Source organism: Heteronotia binoei, chromosome 13 (assembly GCF_032191835.1).
Source record: "Heteronotia binoei isolate CCM8104 ecotype False Entrance Well chromosome 13, APGP_CSIRO_Hbin_v1, whole genome shotgun sequence".
In the NCBI taxonomy this organism is placed as follows: domain Eukaryota; kingdom Metazoa; phylum Chordata; class Lepidosauria; order Squamata; family Gekkonidae; genus Heteronotia; species Heteronotia binoei.
The window spans coordinates 26,993,595-27,014,016 of NC_083235.1; the positions used below are offsets into that span (position 1 = coordinate 26,993,595).

A 20,422-nucleotide genomic window follows, 5' to 3' on the forward strand; every position below is an offset into this window, starting at 1 on the left:
TGGAGGTTTTTAAACAGAGGCTGGATGGCCATCTGACAGCAATGTGGATCCCGCAAATGTAGGGGAAAGTATTTGTGAATTTCCTGCATTGTGCGGGGAGTTGGATTAGATGACCCTGGAGGTCCCTTCCAACTCTATGATTCTATAAGCGATACTGTAAAGTCATGCTAATTTTCATAAAGAAAATCAGATGCCTCTCCATTCTGAATGTCAGTGTTTCAAAATATGTATCTTTTTAAAAATGACAAATTCCCAAGAGCCAGAATGTATGAATGACTTAAATGCAGGACTCGTTGTACTGAACGCTCAATTCACCTGAAAGAAGGTCAGGTTACAGGGACTGCAAATACTTGAGAATCTTTCTTTCTCCTCATGCTTTAAGCACAGGAATAAAGAACTCAACTGCCTCCTGCAGGGGCAAGCAAAGCCCTCAGAGGTTAAAAAATCAGCAAATACTTGGGCGAAAACTGAAATGTTGGTGCCCTTGAACAGGCTGTGCATGTCACATCTCAACGTTTCTCTGACTTGAATGCCCCAAATCACTTACAGAAGGACCAGGCAGACCAGGGAATCCTCTCTCGCCACGCTGACCAGGGAGACCAACAATACCTCTCTGCCCCGCCAAACCTTGAGGACCAGGGGGGCCATCAGCACCCTGTGGGAAGGGGGGAAAAGCACAGGTAGCAGGCAATTTCCACAAACAGCAGCAGCAGCAGCATTGGGTCAGACAGGGGAAAGACAAGGCAAATACATACAGGGGGGCCATCTTCTCCAGATTCTCCCTTCTCGCCTGGGGGGCCAGCAGGGCCTTGCAGACCATGATCACCGGCACGCCCAGTTGGGCCTGCATCGCCACGAGCACCCTTGGGACCATCTTTACCAGCAGAGCCTGGTGGGCCTGGGGGACCAGGATTGCCCTAGGAAGAAAACACAAAGGATTATATGGAGGAAAAGTACATAGCAGAGGTGGCCAAACCTGCTTAAAGGAAGAGCCACATAGAAGAAATATTATACATTCAAGAGTCACAAGACTTGAACATCAGATGTTTGAGAGCCACAAGGGAGGGAGGGAGGGAGCAAGTAAGGAAGATGGGGAAAGGAGGAAGGAGGGAGAGGTGGAAAGAAAACAACTTTAATTTTAAATGCATTCTCCAAGTCGCCGGCTGGCTTGCCTTGGAGAAGTGATTTAAGGAGACGCCTTCTCCAAACCAGCTGATGGGGTGGTGGAGGCTTCAAGAGCCACGCAATATGTTTGAAAGAGCCACATGTGGCTCCCAAGTCAGTTTGGCCACTCCTGGTATATAGCTTGATCCAGCCTGATATGAAGAACTACACAACATTTTTTTTTAGTAGTGGTGGGGATGAAAGTCCAAGAAAGAGTCCAAAGGAATGATCTGCATAAACACTAATTCTCTTGTGATGGGGCATGACTCTGTTGGGGGCAGAAAAGAAATGTTAGCTGCCAGACTGTGGGGACAGGATAGACTTTTTTGGCTGCAACATGAGCTGTCATTTTTTAAAAGAAAAGGGGGTTCAATCCTCTGCCTTCTAGATTTCTTTGATGGCTTCCAAATATCGGCAGCCCCACAGACAGCGAGGATTTTGTTCTGTTTTTTTCTTACAGGAAACTCATATAAGAGGTATCGGTGCTGTCGAGGCTGGACAACTTGCAGCCCAGCACATGGGAGGCCCAAAAGACATCTGCAGCTTTTCATTTGAAATGTATGTTACTATCTAAACAGAGGGAGCCACAAGACCAGTATGTCTTCAGTCAGATATGACCTAACTGCATGACTGATGAGAGAAATCAAGGGGTCCGTACAGTCTAACCCACTAATCATGAATCTAACCACACTACTTCATATGGGCCCGGGGTACCTGAAGGAACCCTTTCTACCATATCCCCCCCCCCCTTTGTGGAATCTGAGACCATCAGGGTAGGACCTCCTTAGACTTACTGTGCCTCTGGAGCTTAGGGAGGGGGCTATAAAGGCCTTCAGGAGGGGAAGGCAGCATGGTATAGCCCAGGGGTGGCCAACGGTAGCTCTCCAGGCGTTTTTTTCCCTACAACTCCCATCAGCCTCAGCCATTGGCCATGCTGGCTGGGGCTGATGGGAGTTGTGTGCAAAAAACATCTGGAGCTACTGTTGGTCACCCCTGGTATAGCCTGATTTTGTCAGATCTCAGTAGCTAAGCATGGTTGGTACTTGGCACTTCAGGGCCTCTGCTTCTCAGTTGCCTTTAAATCTCTTTGCAGGGGTCATGTAAGTTGGTTGCAAACTGAAGGGATTTAGTGTTGGCTCATGCCATCTTTAAACTTTGCATTAAATATCACTGATTTCTGATTTTTATCTCAGATGTACAAGTGCCTTGCTATTGGAAAGTGGCTAAATCTGTTTCAATGTGACTATTGCTTTTACACATTTTTTTACACTGGAAATCCACCTAAAAGTCTTCCAAATAAATTCTTGAAAATAGATCTTAGGACTGTTAATTCCTGCAGATAATTGAACAATACCTGCATTTCCTTTGAGATGAGTATGAAGCTATTACCAAGGCATAAGCATGCACTATTTTTCCAATGTCTCACCTTCAGTTTGACAAATTCTACCACCTCTTTTCAGGGCAACTATTGAATGAGTGACTCCTTATTTAATTTCTGTGCATTTCGGGTATTTTTTTTTTCAAAATTATTTTAAATTCTAATCTTATTATCGAAAAGCCTTCCTGCTTTTTGTTTCATGTGCACTCTATACATGCGTCAGGACTTTGGCTAATGGCTTGATAAAGTTAAAGCCAAAAATCTCTTCCCAGTTGCCAGTAGCCCGAACAAATAAATCTATGCTGAATAACCAAGAACTTACATTGGGGCCTGGTGGTCCAACTCGTCCTGCTGCACCAGGGAATCCAGTGGCACCCTGATAAGAGAAGAAAAAGCATTATGAACAGAGATTCTCAGAGAAGATTCCACCCAAATTTTAAGCAATAGTTAGTGGCAGAGATACTGCACAACCATCCTCTTGGTCTCCAATTTGTTTCAGGCTAACAAAGTCTTGGAAAAAATGCTTGTTGAAATTTCAGCCTGTTTGGAAAGAAGCCCCTTTGCACACTAAAGGAATTATCACATCCATGCTATTCCTCCCCTGTCTTGTCTCAGAGCCTAACAACAAAAGCAAGAAACACAGAAGGGTAGGGAAGAAAAAAGGCAAAATCACTGTGTATAAACATCCAAAACAATCTTGAAAAAAATCAACACTTACTACACTCACAATTTAACACTAATATGCTTCTATAAAAGTTCAGATAAATCACAAGCAAGCACAGAAAAGGTGCTGCACAGTATGGGTAGTCCAAGCCGAAAGTACAACTGGTAAAGTTCAAAAAAGTGATACAATCAACAATATCTTTCGTAGGAGGACATCTTCCATTCCAGCACTGCTGACTAGAATCCACTAGGGACCGAAGTCCAACAAGTATATAAGAATCCACTAAATGAGCATCTCTGGATATTTGGACCTCATTTTCGCAGAAAGCTTCATCTAAGCTTAAACTTCAAAGAACTACATCTCTTCAAATTCCAATGCTTCTAACTCTGTATTCCCTCCAGTAAGGTTCAAGCATATTAAATGCTGACTTTTTAAAAATTGGTTTGGATGTTTATACACAGTGGCTTTGCCTTTTTTTTCTTCCCTTGTTGCAAAGCCTGACAGGTGTTAGACATCAGAACAGAGGAAAAGTGCTTCCAACTGAGGGCACTTGGGTGGGGGATCCCACCACCAGTACATGGATTGCCCACCAGGCAAAGTCAACTCACCCCAGAGCCATGCAGGCCAATAATGACTCAAATTTGGGGCTGGATGTAACAGCCAGAATTCCCAAGGGTGCTTAAAAGCATCAGGCACGGCAGTTAGCCCATACCCAGACAGGATGCTGACTGCTAATAATTTACTTCATGCATTCATTGCAAACCTTGCTTGTTCCCTAGAAAAATCAATTCACAAAGGTTGAATCCACACATTACTGGATATTACGCTATCATGGCACAATTGTAGTCATTTGCAACTGGACTGGCTTGTCTACACAGAAAAATCTAGGTCCAAGTGAATGCTCTTGTGCAATGATAGTGCAATATCCCCTCAAGTGCAGATGTGGCCATTTTAAAAGCCATTTATGAGAAGCTGATTCTGTACTTAGGAAAACACTCCAGAGGCAAGAACCAGACACCAGCCAGGATTAGACTGTGATTCTGTCCCCTTCATAAAGGTTTACGGAAGAGCGACTTTAACTACAAGTGGCTCAAGGTTTCACACAGTGCCCACCTACTCAAGAGCCATTAACTGGCAATGCCTTTAGTAGATCCTATGAATTTACACATGCCAAACATGAGATGTGCCATTAAGTTACCAGCCTTCTCCCTACATATGGAAGACTCTGACCAGGCGGGGTGTCTAAAGTGTGGTCTAAAACTTTATTTCCCACGTTACACATTAATGGTCATGTCTCTGACATGGTGACACATATACACCACTGCACATCCTGTCTGCATGCACTCTCTCCTATATACCTTCCCCTTCTTCCTTAACTGAGCTGACAGAATAGAGGCATGGACAAAGCAACAACCAAGAAGGAGCTCAAAAAGCATGCAACCCTTTTATACCATGACCCTCCCCCCACATCCTTTAGAAATATTTGACTCGGGCCAAGGAGATTGGAAAGGGATCCCAATTCACAGGCACCAGCTGGCAGCTTCAAGGATGTGGCAATTGGAAAGAGGCAATTGTATTCAGAGATCAGCCGCTCCTTTGCCAAGTGGGATAATCGTTGCCGGCTGCTCTCCATGGTGCTGAACACTGACTTGTACAGCTGGTGTTTTAAGCTACTGTTGACAAATTAATCCAAGGTATTAAAAAATACCCAGTCTGTTACAACACAATTATCATTATGGCGGAGAGACACATTGGCACTCATACCAGAGTGATTTACAAGGGGAAGAAATGGTCCAGATTGGGACAGTGTCCTGTCTGTCCCATGATGCAAAGGAACACAAATTATTCTCAAAACACTTACCGGGGGTCCCTGCGCTCCACGTGCTCCTTTTGGACCAGTCACACCAGTTGGACCCTAGGGAGACACAAAATGTAAACAGGACTAGATGTGGATAAGGTTGCCACTGACTTTTCATCAGTGGTTTATGTAACACTGATTTAAGACAAGCAACTCTTCCGGCTTCATCAGCCTTCTTGGTTGACCTCCCTGACTCCCTTTTGGTGTCCAGCATCTCCCACTCTTCTTGCATGATGCTAACCACACACACACACACACACACACACACACACAAAGGTTGCCAGTTTCTGACTTCCAAGGACTTCCAAGGAGCAAGATATTCTGTGTTGAGATCCTTTGCAAACCTTCCTGGGAAATTACTCCTGCTAATTTCATTTCCCTCCTAGAGCTGCCCCAAGAAAACATTTCAGCCTGCACAATATTGCATGTCTGGAGAGGTCACACTGGGAAATGAGCCCTGTTGGAGGAGACCAAAGGTCCAGCATCCCATTTCCAACAGTGGCCAGCCAAACACTTCTAGAAAGCCACCAAGCAGGGAGTGAAGGCAACAGCCATTCGCCCTGTTGTTTGTTCCCAGCATTTGATCTTCAGGGGTATAACTGCCTTTGAACATGGGGGTTCTATTTAGCTATGATGGCTAATAGCTCTTGGTAGAAGTGATCTTTGTGAATTTGTCAAATCCCAATTGACTTGAAGACAACATTGGATTTATATCCTGCCCTCCACTCCGAATCTCTGAGTCTCAGAGCGGCTCACAATCTCCTTTATCTTCCTCCTCCACAACAGACACCCTGTGAGATGGATGGGCTGAGAGGACTCTCACAACAGCTGTCTTTTCAAGGACAACTTCTGCCAGAGCTATGGCTAATCCAAGGCCATTCCAGCAGGTGCAAGTAGAGCAGTGGGGAATCAAACCCGGTTCTCCAAGAGTCCGCACACTTAACCACTACACCAAACTGAATGGGGGGGGGGGGACTTAATTAACTCTAAATCAACAGACACCAATCTATTTCTCTGCTCTTGTAGACTTTAGAATCCAACTCAGATCCTAAGCTCAGCCCACAGTGCTCAGCCTTGGTTTCAAAGAGCCAGCATCTCCCTCCAGTATCTCAAACTATCTCCACCCAAGTTCTTGAGACTTGCTGAATGCCACCTAAGAATCAGGAGTCAGATTTACTAACTTGTGGACCAGGAGCACCAGATGGTCCCTGTGGGCCTGGGGTCCCAGCATCTCCCTTCTGTCCAGATTCTCCTTGTTCGCCTTTAGCACCAGGTTGGCCATCAGCACCCTGCACAAAGGAGGAAAAGTGACAGGTTGAGACAGGCATTCAAGGAGCACATCATAAAAGGAAAGGAGCAGAAGAGTCATGAAATACCAGACTGTACTCACAGGTGGGCCAGCAAACCCAGCAGGGCCAGGAGCACCTGGTTCACCACGGTCACCCTGAAACAGAAATCGCAGTTAGAACATAAGAAGAGCCCTGTTGGATCAGTTGTCCATCTGGTCCACCATCCTGTCTCACATGACGGCCAACAACAAGGCAGAGAAGCTGAGGCCTTCATAAGAACATCAGAAGAGCCCTGCTGGATCAGACCACTGAGGGCCCATCTAGTCCAGCATCCTGTCTCACACAGTTACCAACCAGTTCCTCTGCAGGGCCAACAACAGGGTACAGAGACCAAGGCCTTCCCCTAATGTTGACTCTTGGCTCTAGGGTTCAGAGGATTAGTGCCTCTGATTGTGGAGGTTCCCCTCAGTCACCATGGTTAGTGGCCATTGATAGACTTATCCTCCATGAATCTATCTAATCCACTTATAAGAACAAACCCCTTGTAAGAATAAGATATTGCCCTGACCTGGATAGCCCAGGCTCATCAGATTTCAGAAGCTAAACAGGGCTAATCCTGGCAAGTACTTGTAGGGGAGACCTCCAAAGAATACCAGGGCAGGGAGGCAGAGGTGGGCTATCAAGCCACTTCTCAGAATGTTCTCCATGCTCCAATAGGAGTTGCCAGAGGTTGCCATAATTTCCAGGCATAGGCACAGAGAGAGAGAGAGAAAATGCTACCCCTCCCCAATAAGTTATCTATGGAAAGAGCCAAAGACACAAAAAGAAACAGCTAATCTTCCGAGTGCATGTTAGACCTTGCATTATTAACATGCAATCCCCATATGCAGTGGGAGATCTAGAAGCCCCCTGCTAAGATCCTCCAGGACAAAATAGGCCAAGATGGATTTCTTTCCTTTTTAACATAATTCTCCTGGAAAATCCATAATTACATCACACTTACGGGGGCACCGCGGGCACCTGCAGCACCAGATGGGCCAGGAGGGCCAGATTCACCCTGGAAAGGACAGAAAGGAGAAAAGATAAAGCAGAGTGAAGTCAAACAGACAGGGATTTGATGTCACAAGAAAACGAACCATCTTCTAGGAATATTCGGGCAGGGTAAAAAGGTTTAAGATCTAAGATGCCAATGAGAAATGTTACTTCCACCAACAGTATGAGGAAAATGAGATTATACAGCAGTTTGGGGCATTGGTCTATAAAGCCATGGGCAAAACATGGTCTTCTCTATATCAAAATTATGCCTAGATGGCTTATTTATTTAAAATATTTATATCCCACCAATCTCCTTAGTCTCAAGGCAGCTAATAAGTTGAAAGGACATAAAAACAATACACAGGTTAAAAACACATGGATTACTGAATGGTCCTCCCAATCAACCAGTCTTAGATATTCTAACAGATATTTCTTGACCTCACTTGTCCTTTCTTGAGCAACTGTACGGCATATCAATAATTTTTTAAAAACTCAGTATGACAAGGTAGCTGCTGCAGCCCCAAGCCTTCTCACCTTCTCTATGGTCCTTCCACCACTCTGAGTACATATAATAAGCACAGCACAGTTATTCATCTTACCTAGAGGAGTCACCCCGGCACACCAAGCCTCTGAACTACATTTGTGCCATCACTTTGTATTACAGCACTCACAGGTTACTCTCCTCACTGCTATCTCATCTAAGCAACTCCATGTAAATTTATGAAGATGGCAGGATCAGATAATATCATGAATTTATCTATTTTATTCTTGAGCAAGTTGGACTGTGGAGCAGGCCAAGAACAGACCAAGAACTATATTTAAGTACATGCATGTGAGATGAGAGCAAAAGGACTAGATGACTCAAGCAACTGAGCCAAGCAACATGATCCATAAGGAGGCACCAGCCTCTCAAACTTTATACTGGTTTCACCTGCCAAATTTGAGTATTTTGTACTCCCTTGCTCATGCCAAGAAGTTTGGGGCTTTGTGGACACCAGTGTTCTTCGTTTCATTGTCATGTAATAAATTCCTTTTCTACCACGCTACCGTTTCTCACAATTTCTAGTAAACATGCATTTCTGCCATATCTAGACTACAAAAGCATATTGGTTTCAACATCAGCTGAACTGTCACAGCTTCTCCCAAAGACAGTTGGGAATTGTAGTTTGGTGAGGATGCACAGCATTTTAAGTTAGAGATTTTCTAGTTCCCCATTTTTTAAAAAACCCCTACAGTTCCCAAGGTTGTCTGAGAAAGGAAATGGTTTGTCAAGCAGGTTCACATATGAAGCAGATACAGCTCTGACTTCTCCTGTGACTGAAGCAGACAAGACTATTGCTGGGATAGAGGATGAAGAAGCAGAAACAGGATCTCAAAGCCTTTCCTCTCCATTTAATCTAGACAAGTATAACCAAGCTTCTCTTACCTTCTCACCATTGGGACCAGAAGGACCAGGAGGACCAATGGGACCCGTCAAACCCTGGCAAAAGGAAAATTAGGATTAGATGTGCCAGTGAAAAAACACTGCTGCTTGTTAGATCATCCGGCTTTGCTGAAAGTTTCAGAACAAAACATCATCACAGTCTTTCCCAAATGTAGGACATCTGAGACAGGCGATAGCACATTTCTTTGTTACACTCAAAAAGATACAGATTTTTCTCATTTGGTATTCAGAATAATAGGTGGATATCCTCCTCTCATCTGTGGGGTAGTATTTCTTCCTTGTATCCTACTCTTCCCTTTGGACAGTCTTTAAGAGCTTAAAGGTGGGTCTGTTTTGCCTGGTGAAATTTCTAAGATTTTTCTAGGCTCATCAGCTCTAGCAAAGGTTGCACTGGGGAATCCAAATGCAACCTGACTCTTTCTCTCGGGATGATGTCCCTGCTCAGGTATTAGGGGTTTGTGTGTAGAACTCATGCTACAGGAAGCATCCAAGAGGCACACAACAGAGGAAGCATCCAACACAGTGGCTCAATTCTTCAAGGCCCCACCCAGCAGCAACCTATTCTAAGAACATAAAAGAGTCATTTTGGATCAGAGCAATAGTCCTTCACCAAGTCCAGTATCCTGTTTCCCACAGTGGCCTCAGAAGGAAGAGCCACAGAGGTCAAGGAAGGGCCACTGAGGTCAAGCCCTTCCCTCTGTTGCTACCTCCAGAAACTGGTATGAAGAGGTTGACTACCTCTAAACACAAAGGTTTCATCTAACTTCTATAGCCAGTAGATAAGGATGAGCACCAACTGAACCATGAACTGTGATTTGTGCTAAAAATGGCTGATTCGTGGTTCGTTCCGAACTGGTTCATTTGATCCCAGTGCGCTCAAACACAAAAACAAACCGACCTTTTTTCTTGGCATATTGTTTGGTTCATGTTTGGTTTGTTTTTCTAGACAGCCTGGCATTATTACCCAGCCCCCTGCATTTCTAGTCAGTGAAACAGACTAGACAGGGGGGGCACTGCTTTGGGGGGCTGCAGCTCTGCCCCCTGAAATCCAATTCACACAAAACTTGGAGAGCAGATAGAGAAGTATCTCCCGCAAGTTTGGCATCTCTAGCCCACTCAGGGGCTATTCTATGCCTTCCTGAACTGAATAAACCAACGAACCATGAATTGTTCAGGAAACTGAGAAAAAAACCCCCACAAATCAAACTGAACCACTGAACTGGACAACCCAACAAACCACTGTTTTCATGTTCTGTGTCCATCCCAACTAGCAACTATTGATGGACCTGCTGCCAAAAACTTGTCTAACAGAATTTGCATTCTGCGCCTAGGCTCATAGTTCAGGAGTTGACAAGATTTTTTTGAGACATATGCACTTTTGAGAGTCAAAACCCTTGAAAGCTCCCTCTGATAAAGGCATCTTTGACCCTCAAAAGCTTATGCTCTGAAAATCTGGTTGGTTTCTAAAGTGCTATTGGACTCAAATCTAGCTACTTTACTTTCCAGTTCAGTAGAACACAGTATGTGTTACCAGGCCAGGAAAAACTGATTGAAACTAAATCAACTTCTACAATGTTGTCTGTTTTTCTTCCTGACAGCTGTGATTCACTGGCAGCTCTCATTGTAAGCTCTTTCTCTGTCTGATCCTCCTTACTTAGCTCTCTGCCAGATCATATATCATTCATGAATGGATGGAGGCAGGGAAGCTCCTGGGGAGTCAAGTGCTCAGCTGATAGATGTCTCTTTCTCCCCCTATTGAAAAAACCCAGGTTGCTCACAATATAACAAGCATAGCCTGGTCTCCAACTTTATTTTGCAGGAAGATGTAGTAGCGAATTTGCTTCCACAAAGGCAAAATGGAGGAGAAGGAGGAGGAGAAGCAGAAGAAGAAGACTGCAGGTTTATACCCCGCCCTTCTCTCTGAATCAAGAGACTCAGAGCAGCTGACAATCTTCTATATCTTCTCCCCCCACAACAGGCACCCTTTGAGGTGGGTGGGGCTGAGAGGGCTCTCACAGCAGCTGCCCTTTCAAGGACAACCTCTGCCAGAGCTATGGCTAACCCAAGGCCATTCCAGCAGGTGCAAGTGGAGGAGCGGGGAATCAAACCCGGTCCTCCCAGATAAGAGTCCGCACACTTAACCACTACACCAAACTGGCTCTCAGAGATTATCTCAGATTGCCTCCACTTCTTTTAAATGCAAATACAGTTTCAGCCACTAGTAGAACAAAATTTGAGTCCAATAAAATGTTAAAGACCAACAGAATTTTTCAGACTATAAGCTTTTATGAGTCAAAATTCATTTAATATCTGATGAAAGATTATTCCCTGGAAAATTCTGTTGGACTTTAAGGAGTTGCTGTTTTAATAGTGATCTATGTTTCTTAGATTCTGATAGGTGAGGCATTTTTTTGTTTTCTCAAATAAAATTGGAGGCATATTTGAACACACACACAAGCAAACTTTCACAAATACCTGATTCCGCAAAGCATGTGCAAGACCCTCCCTCACAGGAGTCCACCCCTGTGTTTCTGCATGAGATACTGTTCTTGCAGAGTGACCCACTCTCAGAGGAAGATAAAAAGGAAGATGGGGAGGAAGAGGAGAAGGAGGAGAAAGAGGAAGAAGAGGAGGAGGTGGTGGTGGTGGAGGAGGAAATTGGATTTATACTTTGCCCTTCACTTGGAGTCTCAGAGTGCTTACAATCTTCTATCCCTTCCACTCCCCATAACAGATATCCTGTGAAGTAGGTGGAGCTGAGAGAGCTCTGAGAGAACTGCTCTGAGAGAATTTGTGACTGACCCAAGCTAACACCAGCAGCTGCATGTGGAGGAGTGGGGAATCAAACCCAGCTCTTTCAGATTAGAGTTAACCACTACACCACACCGGCTCTCAAATCAGAAGCTACCCATTGACCCCTACAAGAGTCATTGCCTCCAGACAGGGGCTTATTCAGATCAATGACTTAGAGATTCCACAGGCGGTCTCCTCCCTAATCAGCTAATGCAGCTGTGCTTCTGCAGCAAGGAAGATAATTCCGCATCATCTCTGCACTGCAGTGAAAAATAGGCACATCTGGATGAATGAGTCATGCAGGGAACAGGGGCAGCTTCCTCTGAGAGGGATGTGGTTATTCTCTGTAAGCATCTCTCTATTGCTGAGATGTAGCTGAATTACTAGTTCCCTTATAGAGGACAGTGGAAGCAAGCAAGATCAAAACAGTCCCATCGTGCAGAGACACAGTGAGTGGCTTCCTTTGTGTGTCAGTCCTTTTGACCCAGGGGAACACTTAATTGTTTGTATTTCTTATAGTGCACTAGCATATTCTCTTACTGTGCCTGCAACTGATTAATGGCAGCTCCACTACACTTTGTGTAGTGTACACTTTTATTGTGTATTTACACTATCAGTGCAAGTTCATACATAATAATTATCCAGTGTCTTCCTTGAGAATTTCATCTTAAAATATCACTAACCATTTGCAAATACTCCATCTATGTAGCAGAGGTTGGAATTACTCATTCATACTGCATTCAGAGCCCAGATGTTCATCACTTTGTCTCTAAACAATCTAACATGTTATTTACTGAATCATCCAAAAAAGATCACTTTTCTGTCCAAAATTCACGCAAGTCAGACTCAGAATTCAGTCAGAATGGCCAAAAACATCTGACACTTCTTCAGCAGACTTTGAAAAACTTCCTTTCATGGTATGGGAAAGTATTCTGTAAGCTTAACACTTGGTGAATATTCTATAACTTAACACCTGATGAACATCCATTAGCTTAACATTTGGGTAAATAGTAGAAAAGAGCAAGAGTCCTGTAGCACCTTAAAGACTAACAAAATTTGTGGCAGGGTATAAGCTTTCATGACAAAAGCTCATACCCTGGCACAAATTTTGTTAGTCATTAAGGTGCTACAGGACTCTTGCTCTTTTCTACTGCTACAAACCAACAGGGCTACCTGTCTTGATCTAGCTACTTCTTTCCTCCTCTGACTAAACTCTCTAATGGACTAATGCTGCCATCCCAAGTGGACTTACACCATTCTAAGCCCATTGGTGTCCAGGTACTTAGAAGGGTGTAACTCTGTTTAGGATTCCATTGTAATATGCTTTACCAAGACCTCAGAAGCCAACTCCTGTCCAGAGTCTCATCATGCTTTGCCTATAGCTCACCATATTTTATAATTTCCTTTGCTTCTCAAAAGGAGAGGAGGAGAAGACTGCAGATTTATACCCTGCCCTTCTCTCTGAATCAGACTCAGAGCGGCTTACAATCTCCTATATCTTATGGAAGAGAGGTGGCAGATCAAGAAGGAATAAAAACAGAATTCTTTAAGTATTATGCCAAGTTATTTAAAGGTGTTAAAATAAGGAAAGGAAAGATGGATGAGTACTTACAAAAGATAAAAATAGCACCCTTAGCAGAAAATATGCGAAAAGTTTTGAACGATCCAATTGAAAAAATAGAAATTGAAGCAGCAATTAATCCAATGAAAAATGGAAAAGCACATGAGCCAGATGGATAGCTAAATTTTTTAAAACCCTCAAAGAGGAGTTAATCCCGAAACTTCAGAAATTGATGAATATGATAAGAACAAAAGGGAAAATACCAAATACGTGGAAGGAAGCTGTTATTTCGTTGATTCCAAAGGAAGATAGAGATGTTACGAACGTAAAAAATTATAGACCAATTTCATTATTAAATAATGACTATAAAATATATACAAGAATCTTGGCAGAACGGTTTAAACAATATTTGATAAATCTTATAAAGGAAGATCAAGTGGGGTTTCTTCCCAAAAGGCAAATAAGAGACAATATCAGAACTGTTGTAAATATTATAGAATATTATGAAAAACATCCAGAAAAGGAAGTAGCATTATTTTTTGCGGACGCAGAGAAAGCATTTGACAATTTAAATTGGGATTTTATGTGTAAATGTATATCTGCTATGTATAAATGCTGATCTTACAGACGACATGATAATTAGTAAAGGTACAAGACAAGGTTGTCCACTTTCCCCACTGTTGTTTATAATGACTCTTGAAATATTACTGATGCAAATTCAAGAAGATAAAGAAATAGAAGGATTAAAAGTAAAAGGATTTACTTACAAATACAGAGCATTTGAAGATGATATAATGTTTATAAATGAAAACCCCATACAAGTCACACCTTTGTTGTTAGCCAAAATACAAGAATATGGGAAGTTGGTGGGACTTTGTATTAATAAAGAAAAATCAAAACTTCTATGTAAAAATATGCAAATAAATAAGCAACAAGAATTGCGGAGACTAACAGGCTGTAAAGTTACCTCCAAGGTATAATATTTGGGTGTGGAGATAACAATGAAGAATATTGATTTGTTCAAAAATAATTATGAGAAGCTATGGCGTAAAATGGATGAAGATATGTTAAAGTGGAATAAACTTAATTTGTCACTGTTGGGTAGAATAGCCGCAATTAAAATGAATATTCTACCAAGAATAATGTATTTGTTTCAAACTATTCCGATTGTGAAAGACAGTAACAATTTAATAGATGGCAAAGAAAAATTTCAGAGTTTGTTTGGGCGGGGAAGAAACCAAGAATTAAAATGAAAATTTTAACAGATGCAAAAGAGAGAGGCGGATTTCAATTACCAGACTTAAAATTATATCATGAAGCAGTTTGCTTAGTATGGATAAAAGAATGGATAATGTTATTAGGGTTTGTAGAATCTTTCGGGATCAAGTGCCGTGTTCTACTGGAGAAAGTTTTCCTTCCAGACGTTTCGTTCTCAGCTGCGGAGAACATCCTCAGTGGCATTGCAGCCAGAGCAGGCGCTCAGACCTTCTTGGCTGCTGTGCATTGAGTGGGGCCAGGGCTGCTGGAGAGCTGCTATTTGTAGGCTGGAGGGGGTGTGATGAAAGGGCAATTGGTTTGTGGATGTGCCCATTGTTTGGTGGGGCTTCCTGGAAGAAGCTGAGAACGAAACGTCTGGAAGGAAAACTTTCTCCAGTAGAACACGGCACTTGATCCCGAAAGATTCTACAAACCCTAATGATGTTACCAGCCGTGAAAACCTGAAATCTTTGATAATGGATAATGTTGTTAAATAAAAAACTCTTAGCGTTGGAAGGTCATGGAAATAAATTTGGCTGATATGCTTATATGTATTATGGGGAAAAAAGATAGACTTTTTTTCTCTCACCATTATATAAGAAACAGCTTGCTAAATAAATGGATGAAATATAAGAAATATGGAGATGAGAGAAAACCATTATGGATAGTGCCAGCTGAAGTGATAAAATAACAGCTGAGATGGGTGAAGAAAAGTGGTTGTCATATAATCATTAAAAATACAAAGTGGCAAAATAGAATTGAAAACTGCTGAAGAGCTGAAAAATATGATTGGTTTCAAATGCAACAAATAAACAGCTTGGTGGAGAATGACATTAAAACTGAAGGAATAAGAAAAGAGCAAACAGAAATGGAAAAAGTTCTGCTTGGAGACAACGAAAAATTAATTTCAAAATTATATAAATTACTTTTAAAATGGTCTACGGAAGATGAAGTAGTGAAATCTCAAATGATTAAGTGGGCAATTAATGTAAATAAAGAAATACAGATGGAAACTTGGGAATATTTGTGGAAAAACTCTATGAAGCTTTCGACGTGTCAAAGTATTAAAGAGAACTGTTTTAAAATGATGTATAGATGATATATGACTCCTAAGAAATTGGCAAAGATGAATAATAAGATGCCAGACAGATGTTGGAAATGTAAAAAAATGAAGGTTCTTTCTACCATGTGTGGTGGACTTGTGAGAGAGCAAAAAAGTACTGGCAGATGATTCAACAAGAAATTTCTAGGATCTTGGGATATGAATTTAAGAAAGTTGCAGAGACTTTTCTGTTGGGATTACAAATGGAAAAATTTCCAAAAGAAGATAGAACTATAATTTGGTACTTGCTTTCAGCTGCTAGGACATTATATGCGCAGTTGTGGAAGCAAGAAAAAAAATACCAGAGAAATGGGATTGGACTGTAAAAGTTACAACATGGAGTAAAATGGACAAATTAACAAGAATTTTAAGAGACTATGATTTAGAAGTTTTTAAGATGGAGTGGAAAAAGTTCAGAAGATATGTAGAAAAAGAGTGGAAAATAAAAGAACATTGGACAATTTTTGATAATGATTAAGTCTTAGAAAAAAGAATATTATTTTTTGTTTTTATTAGTTAAGGGTACCTTTAAACATTAGTACTTGAAGTAAATAACACCAGCGGGGGTCAAGTAACGGGGGGAGGGGTGGGTAGAAAGTAATATATGGGATAGATTAAGAAGCTATTAATGATGCAAGGAATATAATTTGTTACCATATGTTACCAAATAAAATTGCTTTAATCACAATCTCCTATATCTCCCCCCCCCACAACAGACACCCTGTGAGGTGGTTGGGGCTGAGAGGACTCTCACAGCAGCTGCCCTTTCAAGGACAACCTCTGAGAGAGATATGGCTGACCCAAGGCCATTCCAGCAAGTGCAAGTGGAGGAGTGGGGAATCAAACCCGGTTCTCCCAGATAAGAGTCCACACACCTAACCACTACACCAAAGCAACACATATGAACACATATATATATATAAAGAGAAACAACAGATTTATATATATATAAAGAGAAACAACAGATGGATACTTAGTTATTGGGTGCACTTGTCAGCGTTACCAGCTTGTTTCAATAAACAAGAAGTTTGATGCTCAAAAGATAAGGAAAAGTTAAGGGCTGGACTTACTCTGCCTCCGTCCTTGCCAGGTGCGCCTTCTGGGCCCTTCTCACCAACATCACCCTGTCAAAGAAAAAATGACAGTAAGAAACCCATCAAAACTGGTCATTCTGAGAGCCATTTCAGTTGGTGAGAACAACCAGAGGCAGAAATTATAAAACCAACAACCAGAGCAAAAGCACTTTTCAATTGCACTTTGCTGCTGACTGTGGTACTGAAATCCCTAAAAAAACAGCTGTAGGAACCCACAAAGTGGCATCACTTACCCTGTCTCCCTTTGGTCCAGCAATACCAGCCGCTCCTCTCTCACCGGGCATTCCCTGCAGACCTGGGGGTCCTTGAGATCCAGGGGCGCCAGAAGGACCGGTTGCACCCTGGAACAGAAAGAAAACAAGGCCACAATCATTAGGCTGCTGCTTGGGTGAGAATCACAGTGGATTTTCAGAATCAGAGACAAGATCCCTCATATTTCTTGAAATGAACACCCACATTACACCACATCATGGGACTGACCAGGCAAACACACGTATCCCTTTTGAGCTGACATGACTCCTGCCACTATACCATTAGTTGCAACTCAATCTGAAAATGTAGCAGGAGAAATTTAAACTGGCAGACAGGCAAGGGGTAGCAACTGCAAGACCTTTGTGTATTTAGCCACCTTTTCATAAAGAATCCAACTCCTGCTGAGTCCAAAGTTGACTGATGGGGATATCTCTCAACATGCATACTCTTGCCACTCAGAGAGAATCTTGGCTATTTTCTGCATACTGTTTCTATGAATGTGCTCAGCTAATATGTCTAGAGCAGCATTTCCCATTTGCAGGGTTGTGACCCGGTACCGGGCCACGGAAGCCTCAATACTGGGTCACCAGGGACGGCCCAACAGCCCGCTTCCCCCTCTTTTTATCTTTGGCGCTGAATGCTGTGCTGCGCTTCAGTCCCTGCCTCCCAAGCTGCCACTGCCTGCAGCACTCAGAGAGCACTACAGACACTGCAAGCTGGCCAGAAGTCCTCCCTTGTCCCTCTCTGATGTTTGGAAACATCAGAGAGGGCAGGGAAAGCTCCTGGCCGGCATGCAGTCTCTGTATTGCTTCCTGAGCATCCTCAGCCTGGACCACAGGGAAAGAACTGGGCCATGGGGGGAAAGTTTGGGAAACCCTGAGGATTCAGAGGCTTAAGAGCTTTTTTATTTACAGCCACCCATCAGAAGTGAAGAGTGTGTGAGTTGCACTGGAGAACAGGAAACTATGCAAGGACCTACCTTGGGTCCATCAGTACCAGGAGTTCCAGGCAGTCCACGAGGACCCTGCAAGCCTTGGGCACCTGGAGATCCACGTTCACCTGGGAAGCCACGTTCACCCTAGGAGAAAAAAGAGGTCAGAGTGAGAAAAGGGGCCAAAATGCCTCTGAAAACATGCTCCACTCTTAAAACATGTATGTTTCTTCTAGCATGCTGCACTTTCATTATATACTACTTACCCGGGGGCCAACCAGACCTGAAGCTCCAGCCTCTCCTGGAACACCCTAAAAGTAGACAAAAAAGACTCAGAAAAGAAGATGGAATCTACAGGTCCAGCAACCAGACCTGCTTGTTATCAACTGTGAGTGGATGAATGGCTGTTAAAAAGCAGAACCCTTAGATCAAGATGGAACCTTGTGCAGTTCCGCAAGGCTGTCCTCTTCCGGCTGGCATTCAATTGACTCAGCACCGGTACTTAAGAAAAGTAGAAGAATGCCATCGCCACCAGAATAGCACCAACTCAATATTCCGTTTTCTGTTTTAACTGTTTTAATCATTTTATTACCAAATGTGTAATTTTAATACTTATAAATGTAATTGTTGTGGGGTTTTATGTTGTGAGCTGCCCTGAGCCTGCTTCGGCGGGATATAAATCAAATAATAAATAAATTATATCCCACAGTGAGATTTCCCTGATCATAGAATCATTTTCAGATTTCCCCCTTAAACATTATTATGCTTGTAACTTTATATTAGGAGAGGGAGAAAAAGTAAAAACGTGAAAATGTTAAGATAACCAATAAGAGAAAGCAAGAAGCAGAAGTGTCCTTTAGGGGAGGCAGCCCTGTGTTTCCAGCCACATGTGGCAAAGTTCTCTTAACTCTGGAGAGGTCTCCAGCTCTATACTACATGTAAATATTGCCTTAAACAATCAAACAGTCTATGCACTCAGAATGCATGGAAAAGGGAGAAATCTTTTGGCATGAAAAATGAAGTTGCTCCAGAAAAAGTTCTCTTGTATTTTCATAATGTCACTAGAGATTATTATGGTTTTTTAAAAAAGAATCACAACACACATTCTTAAACTGTTCTGGGGTTTTTTTTTGCAACACTGAATGCCAAGTCTTTTGCCTTCACTCAGGTCCCATTGCTACTCCCTAAATGGCAAAATGGTAGCAATGTTTCTTGACCACCTTGTCTTCTTGAAATACATCCAGCAGACTCAGTTCATAAACAAGGAAAGGTTATTGTTTTGGGGTAAGTAACTGTGCAGTGAACAACCTCCGACTGAAGAGTTAACTCCCTGCTGAGTTCTTGTTCTACCCACGTTATAATAAGGGTGACCCTTGCTATCCCCCATAGCCTTAGGAGTTTCCTGTATCAAGCACTGTCAAGTGTACACACACATAAATTGCAGTTCGTTGCTGGTGGATAAAAACGTTAATGTCTCACCAAATAGCTCAATGTGCACTCTTTGATTTGCAGCAAAGACACATGGATGCTACAAGCTTGTATCAATATTATACTGGTTTAACTGCCATGGTTTTCCTCAAAGGATCCCTGGAACTGCAGGTTGCTAATGATGCTGAGAATCCTATTAGAAATCCCTAACACCCTTTCCCGGAACTCCAATTCCTAGTATTTGAAGAAAGTACCTTTGACCCTTGAAGGTTTATATCCTAGAAATCTTGTTGGTCTTTAAGGCACTACCGGACTTGAATCTAGCTACAGTTCCCAGGGTTCCTAGGCACAAGGAATGGCTATTAAATCTGAGTTGTTGGTATGTCCTTAGAAACTATAAACCTGACTGATACTTGCAGGCATAATATGGTCACTAGCACCAAAGAGCTTCAATATGCTTTAGTTTGTGCTGGATTGTACTCAGTGATGGCACCAGGGCACACAAAAGTCAGGACCTCTGCTACATTACCATTCTGGCTTTGTTGGGGACAAATAATGGATCTTTCCCCAAACAGTCTCCTCCAATGGTTAATTGCCCTTTCTGAAAAAAATACTTAAAATCTATGATTTATGCTTTTGACCACACTCTCAGTTAATAAAGAATATGTAAACTGCAGTGCTTGTGTGAGAAAGGAGGAGCCGTGGCTCAGTGGAAAAGCCTCCGCTTTATATGCAGGAGGTCACAGGTTCAATCCCTGGCATCTCCAGTTAATACGACCAGGCAGTAGGTGATGTGAAAGACTTTTGTAAATGATTTCTGCCTGAGACCTTGGAAAACTGCTGCCAGTCTAAGTAGACAATACTGACCTTGATAGACCAAAGGTCTGATTCAAATAAGGCAGATTCATGTGTGAAAGTGGGAGTCTCAAAAAAGAACACAAGAGATCCCCCAAACTCAGTCATAGCCTAACCTACTGGAAAGCTAGGACTCCAATCCTAATTCAGAATCACATGACACAGAAAAAGACTGCCCTGTGCTGCATGGGGGTCCATCGCCTCTTACCTGGTCACCTGGTTTTCCACCTTCACCTGGAGGGCCTGGGGGCCCTGGAAGTCCCTGAAAGCAAGAATACCCAGTGTTAACATAGCTTGGTAGACTGTTAGACAACAGC

General features: G+C 42.6%; 1 protein-coding gene across 4 annotated transcripts in view; it reads right to left on the bottom strand.

The window, feature by feature from the left end:
- Positions 1-20,422, bottom strand: part of COL2A1 (collagen type II alpha 1 chain) — a 118,144-nt gene that overhangs the window by 21,274 nt on the left and 76,448 nt on the right. For 3 of the 4 annotated variants that reach the window (XM_060252191.1, XM_060252190.1, XM_060252192.1), the window contains 13 exons: positions 20,314-20,367; positions 18,089-18,133; positions 17,871-17,969; positions 16,873-16,980; positions 16,616-16,669; positions 8,815-8,868; positions 7,357-7,410; positions 6,455-6,508; positions 6,246-6,353; positions 5,068-5,121; positions 2,865-2,918; positions 756-917; positions 548-655 (listed from right to left, as the gene is read on the bottom strand). In XM_060252191.1, coding sequence (XP_060108174.1) covers positions 548-655; positions 756-917; positions 2,865-2,918; positions 5,068-5,121; positions 6,246-6,353; positions 6,455-6,508; positions 7,357-7,410; positions 8,815-8,868; positions 16,616-16,669; positions 16,873-16,980; positions 17,871-17,969; positions 18,089-18,133; positions 20,314-20,367 — 1,008 coding nt within the window. The remainder of the gene's footprint in view (positions 1-547; positions 656-755; positions 918-2,864; positions 2,919-5,067; positions 5,122-6,245; positions 6,354-6,454; positions 6,509-7,356; positions 7,411-8,814; positions 8,869-16,615; positions 16,670-16,872; positions 16,981-17,870; positions 17,970-18,088; positions 18,134-20,313; positions 20,368-20,422) is intronic. The other variant, XM_060252193.1, reaches the window with a different exon arrangement.